This window comes from Mesoplodon bidens, assembly GCF_964165515.1.
Source record: "Mesoplodon bidens genome assembly, chromosome: 6".
Taxonomy (NCBI): domain Eukaryota; kingdom Metazoa; phylum Chordata; class Mammalia; order Artiodactyla; family Ziphiidae; genus Mesoplodon; species Mesoplodon bidens.
In genome coordinates this window covers 40,431,575-40,449,220 of record NC_138162.1, presented here as the reverse complement: position 1 = coordinate 40,449,220, position 17,646 = coordinate 40,431,575, and the positions used below count along the sequence as shown (strand labels likewise).

At 43.9% G+C, this 17,646-nt stretch overlaps 1 protein-coding gene across 8 annotated transcripts in view; it reads left to right on the top strand.

The window, feature by feature from the left end:
* Positions 1 to 17,646, top strand: part of AOPEP (aminopeptidase O (putative)) — a 378,384-nt gene that overhangs the window by 255,602 nt on the left and 105,136 nt on the right. For 7 of the 8 annotated variants that reach the window (XR_014016018.1, XR_014016019.1, XM_081236407.1 and 4 more), the window contains 2 exons: positions 7,308 to 7,351; positions 15,090 to 15,150. Coding sequence is in view for 6 of the 8 variants with exons in the window: in XM_081236407.1 (XP_081092533.1) it covers positions 7,308 to 7,351; positions 15,090 to 15,150 (105 nt within the window). In the remaining 2 variants the exon portion in view is untranslated. Of the gene's footprint in view, positions 1 to 7,307; positions 7,352 to 14,514; positions 15,046 to 15,089; positions 15,151 to 17,646 lie in introns of those variants that run through there. The other variant, XM_081236410.1, reaches the window with a different exon arrangement.

Below are 17,646 nucleotides of genomic sequence, written 5' to 3'. Positions count from 1 at the left end.
ACAGGCTCCCGGAAGGGCGGTGTGGACAGTGACCTGCACTCGCACACAGGCTTCTTGGCGGCGGCAGCAGCAGCCCCAGCGTCCCACGCCCGTCACTGGGCTCTGCGCCCTCAGTCGTGACTCGCGCCCGTCTGTGGAGCCCCTTCAAGCAGCGCTCTTAATCCCCTCTCCTCGCGCACCAGGAAACCAAGAGGGAAGAAAAAGTCTCTTGCCTCTTCGGCAGCTCCAGAGTCCTCCCGGACTCCCTGCCGGCCAGCTGTGGCACATTAGCCCTCTTCAGGCTGAGTTCTCGCCGCCAGCCCCAGTCCTTTCCCTGCGCTCTGACCGAAGCCCGAGCCTCAGCTTCCAGCGCCGCCCGCCCTGGCGGGCGAGCAGACAAGCCTCTCGGGCGGGTGAGTGCCGCTCGGCACCGATCCTCTGTGCGGGAATCTCTCCGCTTTGCCCTACCCAGGTATGTGGGGAGTTTCTTGCCTTTTGGGAGGTCTGGGGTCTTCTGCCAGCATTCAGTAGGTGTTCTGTAGGAGTTGTTCCACGTGTAGCTGTATTTCTGGTGTATCCGTGGGGAGGAAGGTGATCTCCGCATCTTACTCTTCCGCCATCTTACCCGGAAGTCTCCAGAATCTATATGTGCTTTTTAATGAAATGTTTTAAATTTTATTTTACTTGGATTTAACACATGAAAAAGAAACTAAGGTGTATATAAAAGACTTTCTTGAACTTCAGATAAATATAAGAGAGATCATTTCCTAAAAGATTCTTCAATCACAGAAAATCTTGAAGAGATTGAAATTGTTAGTTTTTTTCTCTTTAGATATATATCTTATTTTAGAAAGCATCAGTTTTTTCTCTTATGTAAAAGATGAGGAAACCAGTAGTTATGTACTTCAACTACCTTTCCCCCAATTCTAGATTGTTCTTAATTAATATTTTTACATAGTTAAGAGGTTTATATCATTTATAGTGTGTGCTGTTACTACAATATAATTTTCACATTGCATAGTCCTAGCTCTGTATGTAAAGGATTTCGGTATTCACTAACAGTCATTTTACCACGCTTCTGTATTCATGAATGCTTTATTTTGATTCAACTCTTCTTTGGCTAAATTTTGTTAGCAAATTGATGTTCAAGCTGCTTGAGAATGTTTGCCTGTTGCCTTTATATTTGAATTACAAACTGTCTGGGTATAATATTCTTGGGTCATGCTTTCATTTCCTCGGAACTTTGTGGCTATTGCTCAGCTGCCTTCTGGCATTAAATACTGCTGTTGAAACTTTCGAAGTCAGTCTGTTTTTTTCTCTTTATACCACTCAGATGACAGACGAATTCTTTACCATTGATGTTTAGTAATTTAATCAAAAGTGGCTTGGTGTCCATGAGTCTGCATCAGTTTTTTTTCCTGGAAAACACTGTGCACTTTTAGACTCAGAATCTATTCTTCCTTCTTTCAGTAAAATTGTCTTAATTGTATGTTTGAACACATTCATTTTTTTTTTCCCTTGCAGGATTCTGAATTTCAACGTTACTGGTTATATGTATGTTATGTCATCTTTGTCCTCCGTACTTGTTATTTTCTAGTCGCTTTTGTCTTTTTGTTCTTTATAGTATATGTTTATCTCAAGCAATATTACTTTTTATTATAATGTTATTATTATAAATTTGTTAATTTTTTTCTTTAATAGCTATTCTTTTCCTTGATGTTTCTGTTTTATTAATGCTTGTATAGTGGTATTATTTTGGTCCCTAATTTATTCCCTTTGCTTTGAAATCTCTTCCTCTCATTTAGTTGTTTTGTCATCTTGTCTGAGCTTTCATTTTACTGAATTTATGTTCTTATTATTTTCTTTTAATCTTTTAATAAAGCATTCATGGAGAATTTTCTTCTGTGCCTTGGATTATGTTTTCTTCAAGACTGGATTCTTTGTCTTTTATGCTATGCTTCTTGTTTCTGTCTCTCTCTTTTTGTGGGTTTTTGTTGTATTAGTTTGCATAGTTGCCATACTTTTTTTCTGGCTCATTCTCAGCAGGAGTTGTACTGTCCTGACCTTCTGTTTATTCTCATATGTATTGGAACGTTATCCTTGATTTCTTTTGCAACTTGTCTTAGGAGTGTTTTTCTTCCCCTCTGAGCTACGGTTTGAAGTTTGGATATTATGCATGGAGAAGGTGGAGGGGAAGAGCTCCTCTGGAGCTGTGTACAGCCTTTGTTGTAAGAATTTGGCTCCACTAACTCTTGAAATTCTGTTAAAGGTCCCCAGCCAAGATTCTCTTCACCTAATTTGGGTGCCACATTTTTCCATTGCAGGTACTCTCTCAATTAATATTGTTCTTCCAATTCAGCTCGGAGCCCTAGAACCTATACAGTTCATGAGAGTGTCATCCTCAGTTGTTTATTTCCCAGGTTTTGCTCATCTCACTTGAGCAAACATTTTTCAGTCCCTTCACAGTCAAAAAGAGAGGAAAAATAAAGATATTCCTGTTTCTTTCCAAATGTGTGGGTATTTGTGAGAATTTGTGGGGTTTGGGCAATTCACCAGTACCACTCCTGCTAAGCATGAGGGAGCGGGTGGTACAGAGGGAGGGTTGGAGGCTGTGTTGGAATCTTATGTTTCTTCTTTAGTTGTCTCTTTGAAGTTTATGCCACAAGCTGTATTCTTTCCTTGTTTGGATGCTGCTGGTGAAGTTTTTGCTGACTTTTTTTAATGGATTGTGTTTTTGTTTATATTGCTAGTTAGTTATTGATGAGGAAGACCATGATTCAGTTTCTTTACTCAGAAGTTCCTCAGTTTCTTCTTTTTCCAATTTATTTTTGAATCCTTTCCTTTCCGAATACCCCATCTGCCCAGTATTTCAGAATTATCATCTTTCCACCTCCCAAGTAAAATTGCTCTCTTGAGCTTAACAATGACTTATTCCTGACCATTTCATTCCTTTTCAGTTCTTATGCTGCCAACACTGTCCTTATTTCAACAATTTGATTATTTGTTTTGCCTCTCCTACCTCCCCCTTCCCTATGACCATAGTAATCACTCATAAAATGTCTGACAGAAATCCCTAGTCCTTTGTAATTATCAAGCCAGTGTCAGTTTATCCAGTAGAATCTACATGCGCCTGCTTTTTGTTGAATACTTTCACCAGGACTAAAAAATAATTACCAAATTCGTCATGTGCCAAAATCGGTGTAGTTTTTTTTTTAATTGTAACACTTAATTTAGTGTTGTTAGGTGATAATCAAAATAAACTGTCTGGCAAAGCGAAAGAGAGGCATGGACATATATACACTACCAAACGTAAGGTAGATAGATAGTGGGAAGCAGCCGCAGAGCACAGGGAGATCAGCTCGGTGCTTTGTGACCGCCTGGAGGGGTGGGATGGGGAGGGTGGGAGGGAGGGAGATGCATGAGGGAAGGGATGTGGGAACAGATGTATATGTATGACTGATTCACTTTGTTATAAAGCAGAAACTAATTAAAAAAATAAATAAATAAACTTAAAAAAAATAAAATAAAATAAACTGTCTGGGACTGACCTGATTAGTATATAGATTATTAGGAGATTAAGAAATGAAAAAAAAATTCCCAAGGAATGTGTTTTTCGACTAGAGTGTGGGCTTGTAACAATTGTCAGGGATCCAGATAAAATTTCACCCCGAACCACTGTCAAAACAGCAGGATTGTTGTTGTTGTTGTTGTTTTTGTCTTTGGCTTTAATTTTTTTCAGGCATACTCTAGTGGTGAGAAACTGGGACCCCTAGTATTTGTTGCTAGCTGACTTTGTCAGTGATCCTAGATCAAGTCAGTGCCTTAGATCCTGTCAGTGATCCTAGAATCAGCCTTGAAAGAAAACCCTCTTTGTCCAATTGATATTTGTAAGTTGTTTTTATAGAAGTGCCAACAGGCTGAAGGGAAGAGTGAAGACAGATGAAAATTGAAAAGAGGTGGTAAGGGACGGAATAATCATAAGAGACATCTTTCTTTTTATAACATTCTGTTGTGGAGAATGGGGAAAGGCTTCTTTGATGAATCCACTCCAGGAGTATATGCCAATTTATGACTAGAATCAGGAAAACTAGCATTTTGTGGTTAAGATTATGTCTATGAAAGGAATACAAAGGGCCAGTTGAGTTGGTTCCACTGATGATACAAAGACTGCCTGGATGAGACCAAATGTCTTCTTGGATTGGATGGAGCATAGGACAAAGAAGAATGTCTAGCACTGTAGACAAACATTCCCATAGCCTGTGGAAATACAGGCATCGTGTCTTAGAGATGCTTGAGGTATTGGTTTTTTGTGACCTCGGGTGATCCCTTAGACCCATCATCCTCAGCATTGGTTGGCAGCCTTCAGCTAGCTGCTGTGTGGCCTGCAGGTCTCAGCTCTGAGACAGGAAGAGACAGATAGCCACCTGCTAAGAAGTGGGACAGTTATCTTTCTTAAAAAATGAAGCAGGGTTTCTTGGGGACTTCCTGCAGTTTTCTTGTATTCACACAAAATCTGAAACATTGCGCCCTGCAGTTTTGTAAAGAAAGATCCAATTGTAATTGGAAAATGCAAAAGGGCAGAATTAAGGTTAACTCTGGATTTCCTGCTTCTCATGCAATTAAATTCTCCCCCTTGCCATTGAGTTAATGTAATTTCCCCCCCACATAATTGGGCATAAATTACTGGATAAATGTGGAATAAGTTGATATGGACTCTAAGGAGATAATGAAGTAAAATTATAAGAAATTATAATTATAGTACTTGGATTTTTAAGAAGCAAGAATTCTGTCATTAAACCAATGAAATATCTGCAAAGTAATCTAATAATAGATTATGCAAAATTAATTTCTAATTCAACTTTTTTTTACAAAATAATTTTTAAAATAATAAAAATAATGACTCTAAGAACCTCAGTCAAAAATACTTCTTTGCATTCTAAATATTGCTTTTGTTTCCTTAGATATTTTTTCTCAATATACCCACTGCAGGTGCATTATTCTGTTTGGGGTTGCCCCCTTCCATTTTGACTGATACATGTTTATTTTCTTTAATTGAAGTATGGTTTATTTACAATGTTGTATTAGTTTCTGGTGTGTACTGCAAAGTGATTCAGATATCCTTTTTCAAATTCTTTTCCATCATAAATTACTACAAGATATTGAATATAGTTCCCTGTGCCATATAGTAGGACCTTGTTGTTTATCTATTTTATATATAGTAGTGTGTAACATAGTAGTATGTGTCTGATAATCCCACTCCTAATTTATCCCTCCCCCCCTTCCCCTTTGGTAACCATAAGTTTGTTTTCTGTGTCTGTGAGTCTGTTTCTGTTTTGTAAATAATTTCATTTGTATTATTTTTTTAGATTCCACATGTAAGTGATATCATATGATATTTGTCTCTGCATGACTCACTTCACTTAGTATGACAATCTCTAGGTCCATCCATGCTGCTGCAAATGGCATTATTTTATTCTTTTTTTATGGCTGAGTAATACTTTATCCATCTGTCGATGGTCACTTAGGTCGCTTCCATATCTTGGCTGTTGTAAATAGTGCTGCTCTGAACATTGGGGTGCATGGACTGATGCATGTTTTTAATATTAGTTTTGTTGTATTTGTATTGTTTATTTTGGGTGAAGCAGCAATAGGCAAGTAGAGTCTTAGAAGAACAGAGGTTGCAAGAAATAAATCTTTCACTGCTGCTCTTAATAGGAAGAGTTTTGCCTCTGGAAGAAGTGGACCTAGCCACCCATAAATACATAGGAAGTGATGGCTGGCTTCACCAGTGTCGTGATGGCTGTGCTTAATGCCATGATAGTAAAAGAACACCCGTGTCGTACAAATTGTTTGCAGATTTCTATTCCTGTGTAATTCCATCTGTTTGTAATATGACGGTCTGCACTGCTGCTGGCACCTCACGCTCTGAGTTAAATGGGTCTCCTCAGAGCCCTGTGCTGACCCTGGATCTGCAGACTAGATTGGGGTGGGCGTTTCAGTCTGGAGGGATGCTCATTCAGCCGTCTCATATTTGGTCATCTGGGCCTACACATGTGCCCCCTTTAAAGGACCAGTTTGAAGGGTTATTTTCAATTTATTGAAAGAAAACCTTCATGTATAGGTCTTATTTATTGCTCAATATCAAGCCTCTAGAAAGTTAAACATTGTTCTTGTTTGTTTCGTGTTCTGTATTTATCCAAAATGTATCTTATCAAACCTTCCGATGAGGGAGGGTTGACAGTAGACTTACCCATTTAGCAAATAAAAATGTACAACCCCCATAACAGATAAAGAACAAATAACTTTTTAGTGTAAATATGCCCCCAGTTTAACTGAGCATCCTATATTTTATCTGACAAACCTAGTTGAGACCAAATCAAAATTCCAGAGTTAGATGGGGTAAAAAGATTGGTCACAACACACAAGATGCAAATTAAGTATAAATGTGATTCTGAACATCCGTGTGTGAATATTTTTTAGGTCTTCTGGTATTGTGGTTATGTTTTAAAAGATGCCTTATCTTTTAGAGATATTTACTGAAACGTTGACTGGTGAAATTATGTAATGTTTGCGATTAACTTCTAAATAATACAGGAGGTAGGTAAGTGGATGGGGCAGATTGGCTGTGGGATAATGGGTACGTGAAGGTAATTATGCTTTTTTACTACTTTTGAATGTGTTTGAAATTTTCCATAGTAAAGGATAAAATGGGTTTGTGCGTAAGTCATGCCTTTAGATTAAAAAAAAAATCTATTCTTCAAACATCTTAAATGTCAAACAATCGAGGACTTGCACAGTGGCGCCAGAAGAGGCTGCAGATGGAGGCCAGGGCCCGTGAACTATTTCTGGAATTGTGACATCTTTGTTCCTCCACTGGGATATTAATTGTCTTGATTTTCGTCTTTATTGTCTATAGAGCAATGCAAAAAAGCTGTTGGTTACTAGCCTCCCAGAGTTGAGATTATTCAGTGTGTAATAGGATATCCAGGGAAAGCTCACAAAGAGTAGAGCATGGTTAAGCAGAGAGGGATAGTGCATTTATGCTCTGGCCAGCCTTTTGAACATAGTTAAACATGAAATGAAATAAACTGTTGGGTTAGATCAAAATAACAAACGTTACTTTTTTCAATTTGTTTGTGGTTGTAACTGATTGGATTGAAGCCCTGGTAAATTAATAAATTGAGTATATAGCCTAATAATTCAGTATCGGCCTACCTTCCCTAGCAGGTGAGCTGTCAGCAGCTGGGAACACTCAGTCCCTGGCATGACTCTGGGCAGGGTTATTTACTGATGGACACCTTTAATGATTTGCCTTTTTCTTATTCCAGGATTTCCTTCAAATGCTGTTGGAGAGCATCCCAGAAGAAAGAAGGTGAGGACCGATTTAGGAATTAAGGGCCCAGTTTTATTTATTTATTTATTTGTTTGTTTGTTTATTTTAACATCTTTATTGGAGCCCAGTTTTATTTTTAATGTTAAAAATGGCTCTGCCATTGTTTGGCAATTTGCAACCTAGAAAGTTTAATCTTCCTCTCTCAATAGAGGAGGGACCTCCGCAGACAGCAGGAGTCCTGGGATGATCAGCTAGGTCTAGAAATATTGGGAGTGTGGATTCTGGGAGCCAGCACACGCAGCGGGGGAGCCCCAGAGTCAGGAGCCCTGAAAATGTTAGAGGAGGCAAGCCAAGGACACTCTGTGGCCTCGGCTGCTGTGGAAAAGAATGGAGGGCAGAAAAGTTCTAAGAGTTAGGGTGGCTTGTTTTGGAATGTCTGAAATGTTTCAGATTTACCATCCTTTTTTTAAAGTAAATATGGGTTTTCTTCATGTAAAAAATCACATCAGGGCTTCCCTGGTGGCACAGTGGTTGAGAGTCCGCCTGCCGGTGCAGGGGACACGGGTTCGTGCCCCAGTCCGGGAAGATCCCACATGCCATGGAGCAGCTGGGCCCGTGAGCCACGGCCACTGAGCCTGCGCGTCCGGAGCCTGTGCTCCACAACGGGAGAGGCCACAACAGTGAGAGGCACGCATACTGCAAAAAAAAAAAAAAAAAAAAAAAAAGAAATCACATCAGATGTGGCCATTATTCCTAAGGTCAAGAACAACAGTTTACCTGTGAGAACTTTTCTTTTCTTTTGTACTTGCCCTGAAATAACTTTTCAGGTCCTCTAATAGAATGGAGCAGTTTCCTTAGGAACTAATGCAGAAAAAGGAAAAAGAAAATGAATAGAAATTGTATATTACCTCCTTAGGCTGTTACCAAAGTCTGTTTCTGAATGACGACTATGCATTCTTTAAGAAGAACTTCTCAGGACACAAATTTTCGTAGAAGCAACAAAGTGCATTTTTAGTTTTGGAGGTCTTCTTTCTTTTCATCCTCTTCCTAATAAGGTTATGGAGTTCATTTGGATGGCCCCAAGCCCTCTGGCTCTGGGGGACCTGGATTTTATCATTGCGAATATTTTTTGTGGACCCACAAAGAGACTTTTGTTGTGATTGTGGAAGTTAAGAGCAGCATCTCCATTGAATGGTGACCACCGACCACCAACCTTCACCCTTGAGAGGATGCCTCACCCAATTAGGATCACTTTTTGGCTAGCAGGCTTAAGCTTCTTTTTAAAATTCTCCTGAAGAGTTAAGGAGATTTCATTGCTACAATGAATGTATTTCAGCAAGTATACTAGAATATATTTTGAAACTGAAACATCTTCTCTCCTGCCAACTAATCTCAGAATCTAACTCAGCTATTAAAGCAGACTGTTCACCCTTTTGCCTGTGCAGCATGTTGTACCAATTTTATCCAGGTCTCCAAAGGCCCCACACCTACCCCTGGAGCTTCCAACCTTTGGCTCCATTGCACACTGATCCTCAGGCACATCTGTTAAGCACGTGAGCTGTTCTGAACAGGACAAAGTTTTTCACTTTAGACCAGCCAGTTAGGGTCCTGGGGCTGGCACGTCTGTGTCATACTGCATTTCCGTTGTTCTCTTGCTTCAATTAATTTTAGCATTCCCTACTGAGCATCCTCCCTTACCAGATTTTAGGCTGGACACTAGGTAACAGAAAGGAATCAATTCTATGCCTAGCCCTCAGGGAGCTCCTGGTCAACTTCTGAAGACGAAGATGTACATGACACATGTCATGACTCAGGGTAGGAGGTTCTCTGGTGAGCTTCAGAGTCCTGGGTGCATGGAAATACAGTTCAGCAGTCCTAGCCTCGAGCCTTCAGGCCAGAGGTACTACTGAAGGTTTTGGGTAGGGAAGTGCCGTCAGCAGGTTGGAAAGATACTCGGGGGAGGCAACATGGAAGATAGATGGGGGTGGGGAGAACTAGACGTCAGGAGACCAATTCGAGACCGGTACAGTAGTTCACTCAAGAGATCCAGAGCTGGAGCCGTGGGTGGAATGGTGGCAGTGGGCTTTGAGAGTATGAACAGATCTCAGGAATATTCCGGAGGTGCCACAGTTAAGACTTGGTTGATTGGTTGTGAAAGCTGAAAAGAGGAGTCCAGCATGACCTGACCTTTCTCTCTTGGCCACTTAGTTACACGCTGAGTATAGAAGCCCTGGAAATCCAGCTGGTAGTTGTTTGGTCTCAGGAATCAGTATGGGGCGGAGGGAAGGAAGGGAGGGTATTTGCAGTGGAAGAGCGGAGATGAGGAGTCCTGTTTTAGACACATCTTCAGTGTGAGGTTTCGGTTTAAATGCTGATGAGACCAAGGAAAGAAAAAGCTAGAAGTGCTTAGAAGGAGATTCAAACAAATCCTGGGTGCCTGGCTGCCCTGGTAGAACAGCACCTTATCCAACATGCCTTGCCCACCTGATATTCCAGTGCTATCAACAGCTGCGGGTTCTCTCTTTGCTCATCAATTATTGTTGTTTGTGTGTGCACATTCATGTGTTTGTTTTAATTCAGTACTTTTCCTCCCCCACGAAGCTAGGGAGTACTCGTTTGTAACTGTTACCTCAGCAATATTCATTATCTACCCAAGCACAAACGACTTGCTCTGATCAAGAAAAGAAGTAACCATGTGCAAAGCTTTGAGGCATACACTATTTGTATCCCCCCACATAGGGAGGGAACTTACAGACGTAAATTACTAAAATTAAAAAACCCATACAGAATGTAAGTTGCATTCCAGAATAAGAGCATTTTCTGTTTCAGACCCTGAGCGTGGAAGCTCCTAAAGCCTTCATCCACCTAGAACTGTACTTTCCAAATTCTTTCCATCTTCTCTCAGTTCCTGGGAACATTACTGGGCCTTGTGCTTTCCTTTAGAGGCGCAGATAGAATGTGATCTTTAGAATCTCAGGAGGCCGAAGACAGAGCCAAGAGTGATAAAGACCTTTCTCCTGATCAGCAGCAAGCTGATAGGCACAAGCAGCAGATATGGTTAATAGTCACTTCCGCATCCTTGTCACTCCACCCCAGAAATCAACTGAAGAAGCAATACACCACACGCAATACTGTTTTCTCGCACGCCTGGGTCTGTTTCTATGTACTGTAATATTATGAAGAGAGGAGCAACTGGTCACTTTTGCAGCCTTAAACACAGATTATTTTTCTAGCCAGCATCGTGCAGGATGGCCAGCATATTCTCTCCCTTGCAGCATTAACTACACGTGACCACATTTAGAGCTCACAGGGTCTGGAGACCCACTCCTAAAAGTCAGAGTTGCCTTTCAGGACGTAGGCGTACAGCAAGGGAAGTCTCCAGCCAGAGGGTAAAACAACCTGCTGTTCCAAATACCCAGGAGGTCTCAGTAATGAGGCAGCAGAACCGCTCACTAGCACAGAGATGGAGGGCGTGCAGTCGTGGGTCTGTGTACTTTTAGCTATCTGTATAAAATCAATTTCCATAGTGATCAGACATGCAGAAGAGTAATTTCCTGTAAGTGCTGGATCCCAGCGAAGTGGAAATGCTTCTGCTTGTCTGTTGTGATTATTTAAGCCACATGATCTCAGAGGGGAAAAAGTCACCGTTGGCTTTGGCTCTGAGTGTCTTGATTAGAAACAGTCACAGCTTTCAGCTTTACCGCTGCTGCATATCCAAGTTCAGAACGAAAAATTCACCTGTAGTGTCATCTCAGTAATTATGATCAAAACAGCAAAAATTATGTACATTTTTGTCCATAAAACACACAGCCCATTTCCTTCCTGAAAGTTCAGCGTTTTCAAACAGTCTCCCATAATTTCCTTGGGCAGTAAGGCTGCTTACACTACCTTAAAAAAATTGTTTCTGGCAGATGGAGTTAGTGCTTTGATCTTCCTCTCATAGTTTAACATCTCATTCCACGTTAGGAATCTGTAAACAGACATCAGTGCAGTTTGATGTCTGTGCTGATACTGGGAGTCTAGAAACTGAGATCTTTTCTTTAGCCTGGGCTGACTTTGGCCAGTCTTCTTATACTGCAGTTTCTCCACCTGCTAAAAAGCCACACAACAATGGACACCCACTTCACGAGGATATTATGAGGAATGAAGTGATAATGGTTATAAGATGTATTGAACCTTTCCAGGGGAAAGTGATCTGGAAACACAGGTTCTCTTCATCCACAGGAGAGTGTCTTTTGCTCCTGGATGCAGCTAAACAATGAACTCTCCTGTCCTCATGCTTCTGCCCCTCCCAAGAGTCTCCCTATCTCTTTGGAACTGTAATTGAGGGACAGACACACAGGGCAACCGCAGCAGCGGCCAGGTTACCTTCAGCAGGAGAGATGTGAACAAGAAGTCAGCGTTGGTGAGAGCCAGCGCACGCCTTCTCCTCCTGCAGGCTCGTCTGCCTCATAAATCATGAACCAATGTATTGTGGATTAATTTCCTGAATTAAACGCAGAAAGAAAAACGAGGGCTTTGCAGCCAGGCAACACAAGTTTGAATCCCAGCTCTTCAAGCACTATCAACAAGGAGGAGGCCCTGCATAAGGCCCTTAGTCTCTTGGACCTTTATTTGCTCATCTCTAAGATGGGGATAAGAATATTGGTCTTGTATAGAACCTCGTGCCTGATAGGCATCCACCGAATGTTTGCCACATAGAGAAGCTTTTGCCTGTTCTGTCTTCTCTGGTGAAGACTTGAACCTCAGTTAGTAGCATTCCGGGACTGAACTCCCCAGCCCCCGTCCTCCTCCATGCCATCCCCCCGCCATGCCACCGCTAAGGAAGTGTCTTTAAGCTAAAATTCCCTGAAGGAAATTTATGTCCCTGTCCTCTCACTCACTCCTCCATGGGCACGCACAACAGCTGTTCACCATCTTTTGTAAAATCGCTTGAAAATGGCTCTGAAGTCACTCCCCAGACTTCTCTTCTTCAGGATATTTAATCCCAGTTCCCTTGACCTCCCCTGTGGGTCCAATGTGCTTACCCCTTTGATCATCACTACTGCTTTTTTTCTAAATCCTTTCTAAAGTCTCCGTCTTAAGTTGTGGCAGGTTTAAGAATGCCCATTTTCCTAGAATCCACAGCACAATGAAGCTCAGTTCCGAGTCAGACACTTGCTGCTGCCTTCTTGGGTATCACCTGAAGGATGGATGACAGGAGCTTTTGGCCCCAGGGCCCTGGACACAGGAGTGTCTCTCTTTGGCTGGAAAGGAAGTAGATGAATGAGCTGCTTAGATAGAAGCACCAATGAAGGAAGGACAGGGAAGAAAATGGACCCTTGCTTCTAAATCAGGGCAAACAACTTAGAGTGCCAGCAGGGCCTCCACAGCTGCTCAAGCCCTGGGGCAGCAACTCTACCCCACCAAATGAACTGCCCACCTGGGTGCCAGGCAAGGTGCAGAAGGTTTGCATTCGTTCCAAACAAGAACAGGCCTTCCACTGAGCATTGTCTTCAATGGAAATTACAAGATTTGTCTTACCTTCCAGCCTCACAAATGTCACTAGAAAATAAAACAACCTCAAGTCTCCTTGGGCACTTCTCTAAGTGGCCCTTCTGCCCCACTTTCCTCATCCTAGCAGATCAGTCATGCCAGTTGAGGGCATTTCCAGCACCTCTTTCTATGGCCAAGCAAATAAATCAAGCCCAAGAAAGAATAATGATCTTGATTTAAGGTGCTCTGAGAGATGCCTCCTCTCTTCTAGTCGCCCCCATCCCCGGCCCACGTGCATGTGCACACACACTCACATCTGAGGGCACGCACGCATGCACGCACGTGAGCACACTCACACACTTCCACACTCTCACAGCCTACAGAGGGGACTTGGCCATCTGCACTGAGAGTGGTGGTGTTAGATGACAAGAAATAGTGGGGAAAAGCCCAGGGATGGTGGCACCTGGCCTTTCATAGAGGCACAGCCAGTAATTCCGCTGACCTGGGAACTGGACAAACAGCCTAGGGAGGTGGTCACCTTCCCCTTATTCACTTCTGGCCTCTTCCCTGCCTGGTCATCCCACAGGTGGGCATCTTCTTGAAAATGAATCCAAACCAGTTTCTTTCCCTCTTTGTATTTTCTCTGTTTTGAAATAGCAACAGTCGCCTCCTTCGGCAATCTTTGCTTTTGCCCTGGGCAGGGAAGACAGAGGCACACAGGTGACTTGCTTCTCAGTGGAGAAGAAAAGGAAGGGACAGTCTCAGTCAGCCTCGTATTCCCCAAGCCCAGCCCCCTCCTTCCCTCCCTCCCTTCTCACTGTGGTCCAGCCCAAAGCCCAACCAGCACAGGTGTGAGGGGAGCACTTGGCCTTCAGCACCTTAACTAATGCAGACAGCATTGTATCTTTCCACAACTTCTTTACAATTCCAAAGGGAGGGAGGAGGGAATATTACATATATGTAATACAGTATATAAAATTTTTTAAAAATACAGAGCTTAACAACTTGGGAATATCCTACTGGGAAAGGTGATTATTAACTTAAAAAGGACTAATTTTTATTGAGTCAACAATGAAATGTGTTTTCATTCATGCAAATAAAAAATATCTATGGGGATCCTCTCTTATGCCAAGAACTGTTTTAAGTGCTAGGTTTAGAGAAGTGAGTAAAACAGACTAGGACCCTGGTCTCAGAGAGCTTTGATCCAGTGAGGAGACAGTTAAAAGTCAAGTAACCAAATAAATTGCACTCACAAACTGTGATGGATGCTGTGCCACAGAGGACAGGGAGCATGGTGGGTATGACACACACAGCCTGGGAGAGGCTCCAGGAAGGCCTCTGTGGTTAGAGAGACCAGGCATGAGCAGGAATTATCTAGAAGCCAGGGAGGAATTGCTTAAACTTCAGGAAGACAGTCTGTTGACCCTAAAAATATTGGATACTTAGTACATTTAAGGAGTATTTAAATCAGCAGAGCATGAAACCAAAAGATTTCAGCTTCCTTTGGATCAGACGTAACAAGCCATCATAATATTTCCAATAAAGCAGAATGAAGGCCTGCTTGAAAACAAGCAGCAGAAGCCACGGCTGTGAGCCTCTCAGGGCTCCAATAATGATTTGTATCATTTTTGCTTGCTGTAGCCCATGGTCACTCTAAAGTTGGAATTTCATTTTGGTGCACTAAGTGCTGTAGTGTTCAGATTTCACTTTACTCCACCTCTTTCCAGGAAGCACTCATGCCTGCTGTGTCCCATGAACATGCCCTATCCTCCCTGTATGGGCACTCCCAGCCAAGAAGTCCCTCTCAAGACATTAAAAGCACCTATTGTGGTGTGCCTTTGATTCTTAGATCTCATCGTGTGCACTCTCTTTTTTTTTTTTTTTTTTTTTTTTCTTTTTGCGGTATGCGGGCCTCTCACTGTTGTGGCCTCTCCCGCCGCGGAGCACAGGCTCCGGACGCGCAGGCCCAGCGGCCATGGCTCACGGGCCCAGCCGCTCCGCGGCATATGGGATCCTCCCAGACCGGGGCACGAACCCGCATCCCCTGCATCGGCAGGCGGACTCCCAACCACTGCGCCACCAGGGAGGCCCGTGTGCACTCTCTTTGACTGGAGAGGAGCTGTACTGAACGTGACCGGGTCCCCCTCCTCACTTGAACCTGCGACAGCATTGCTCTTTCCCCCGATTTCTCTGGAAGATTGATGCGGTGAGGTGCCCGAATAGCTAGAACCATTCTGTGTAATAAATGCTCTGTAACTTTTTCAGTCCTTTACGTTTTGTTGTTGTTGTTTTATTTTTAAAGGCTTGGGTTGTCTGTTGAAAACATCTTCCGAGACTGGCTGGAGAGTTCCGGAATACCACAGGTGTGCTTAAGAGAACTGCTTCCCGAGAGTCTGTGGAGGACAGTAAGGCTTGTCACTTAGTGTGTCAATCATGACAATGATTTATTTGTATATACTTACAAAAGTAATCCCCTTGCTGAGTTGGAATATCCCTAAGTCAGGAAAATGATGGTCTCCCACCCTTTTAGGCCTGCATGGTGATGTGTGCCTCAGGCCTCTGCCTCTAGTGACCGTGGTGCTGTAGGTGGACATTCTGGTTGACCCTGAACTGAGTGTTCAATGAGGTCTTGCAGAGCGTGGCGTATACTTTGGGCGGCGTCACCCGGCAGCAGGTCAGTGCTGCCATCGGGCCTCGAGCTCTGCTGTTTGGATGCGGCCACATACGCGTGAGCTTGCTTGCCTGCCGCCACATACGCGTGAGCTTGCTTGCCTGCCGCGTTCCTCTGACCGGGCGTACCCGTAGTTTCTCCGTCATCACCGCTGTGCGGCTGCCCTCGACTTCCTCCTCTGGCTGTGCATCTGTACCTCAGGCTGCTCTTCTCATCGGAGGGAGCAGTTTAGATTCATTTCTCTGTCTTAGGGACCGGGACCCACCCCTCCTTCAGCTTTCCTTCTCTCCCTCCCTTTCAGCCCATGGGCAACTCTGAGGGAGAGACGGTTCCCAGGCATCCCTCGCCGCATGGAGATCACCCGGCCTGGAGCCTTCTCTCCCTTCCGCGCTCCCCGGGTCTTGTGCTTCGCGGAGCCTGAAGGGCAGCCCTGAGGGCCGCCCCTAGCTGGAGCCTGGGCCCTGAGAAGTCCGAGGGTGGCATCCTGGATGCGGCTGGTCAAAGGACCCTGTAGGCCTGCAACTCTCCCAGCCTGGGCTGGCCCCCGGAGCAGCTGCAGACCCATCATAGTGGGCCCTAGCGTCTGGGAGTGGCCCCCCAAGGTGGTGAGAAACTCTGCCCCGGGCCCAGGCAAGCAGCACTGTTAGCCTGCTCGTTTCTGGTTTCATGACCGGTTATATGAGCTTCCCCTTGGGAGTGTCTGAATGTCAATGAAGGTCTGTGAACCATGAAATTAAGGAACAGAAGGGGCTGTTCTCCATTACCTTTTCATCCCTCTACTCACATCTTTGTCCTGTTCTACCACACGGGGGGAAATGTCGGCCACCAGCCACCATGTGCTCATTCCTAAAAAGGACGCATTGCCTTCGGTTCAGGAATGCATGTCACCTGTTAAAACTTATTTGTTTGGCCCAGTCCTTCTGGGAGTGAAGAAGAATAAATGCGCAAAACAAAATGGGTGGAATAAGGCAGCACCTGGTCCTGGGAGGCGGTGCTTTCAACTTGTGTATATTATAATGAGCTCCTGTGATTTCTACGTCAGTGGCTTCCAAACCAGGCCACTAGCTGAGTACAAAAATCCCGGGAAACAAAGTTAAGGTTTGTCTGATCCAAATAAATAGCCAAGCCTTGCTCTTCTTGTTTCCGATGGGGCTGAGGTGAGGGCTGGGTATCCCCCGAAGCCGTCTGCCTTGTGTTCCTAGGCCAGGCTGTTGCAAGGCTCCCAGACGTTCTTAGCAGGGCCTGGAAGCTGGGAAGAGTTGGGAGCTCGAAGAGCAGAATCCCGCATTTCCTGGCCCAGAACAACAAGGCCACTGTGTTCAGCAGTTAGCCCCGAGGGAAGAGAAAAGAAAGAGTCCTTAATCGGGTGCCCAGAAGCAGGCGCACCCCACTCGGGCTGCAGCACTGGGGCTGACCCGCTTGCTCCCAGGAGGCTCTAATTTCCCCTGAAGAAGAAGAGGCTTTGCCACCAGCAGGAGGCTTTTGCTTTTCATTAAAAGGGGGAGGGGTGCGTGGAAGGGAGAGATTTGCCTCTGAGCGGTATGTTTTTTCCAAAGGTCTAGCTGCATTAGTGACAGCTTATAGCATAGACAAGAATCTCCGCTATAAACTGACGAAACCTGCTGTCAAAACACAGCCAGGTGCAATGAGGCCAACCCGGCTATAAATTGTATTTAAGACCCAACTGGTATTTCCTTGGGTGCTTAACTGTTCGGTAAAAACAACAGCGTCAGACAGAAAAGACCCTGATTTAGTGCACATCTTTCCATTGGTGAATGATCGGACGGCATCTTTTCATCTCTTCACCCATTTTCTGCCATTATTTATGCGGTTGATGGTGATTTACCTGCTCGCAGCCCTTTTCGCTTTCCTTGAGAGTTCCTTCTCATTTCCACTTCAGTGAAAGACTCTGCGCCCTCTTGTTGCAGGAGCCTCACAGTGAATGGAACACCTTGTTCTTTGTCCCCATCATTATAATATAAAGTTACTGGTGTGTTTGGCCTGGAATGACAACCAGAGCACTGAAATCGTTCTGATGCTCTTTGTTCTCATTGAAAATTTCTGTTCACCAGCAATTGAAGTCATTCACGACAAAAGAGTCACGTTCTACTGGTGAAGTTTTCATTCTACAGGTTACAGAGGCTTTTTGTCTTCTCTCAGGAAGGCTTGCCTTGGGGTTGGCCTCCAT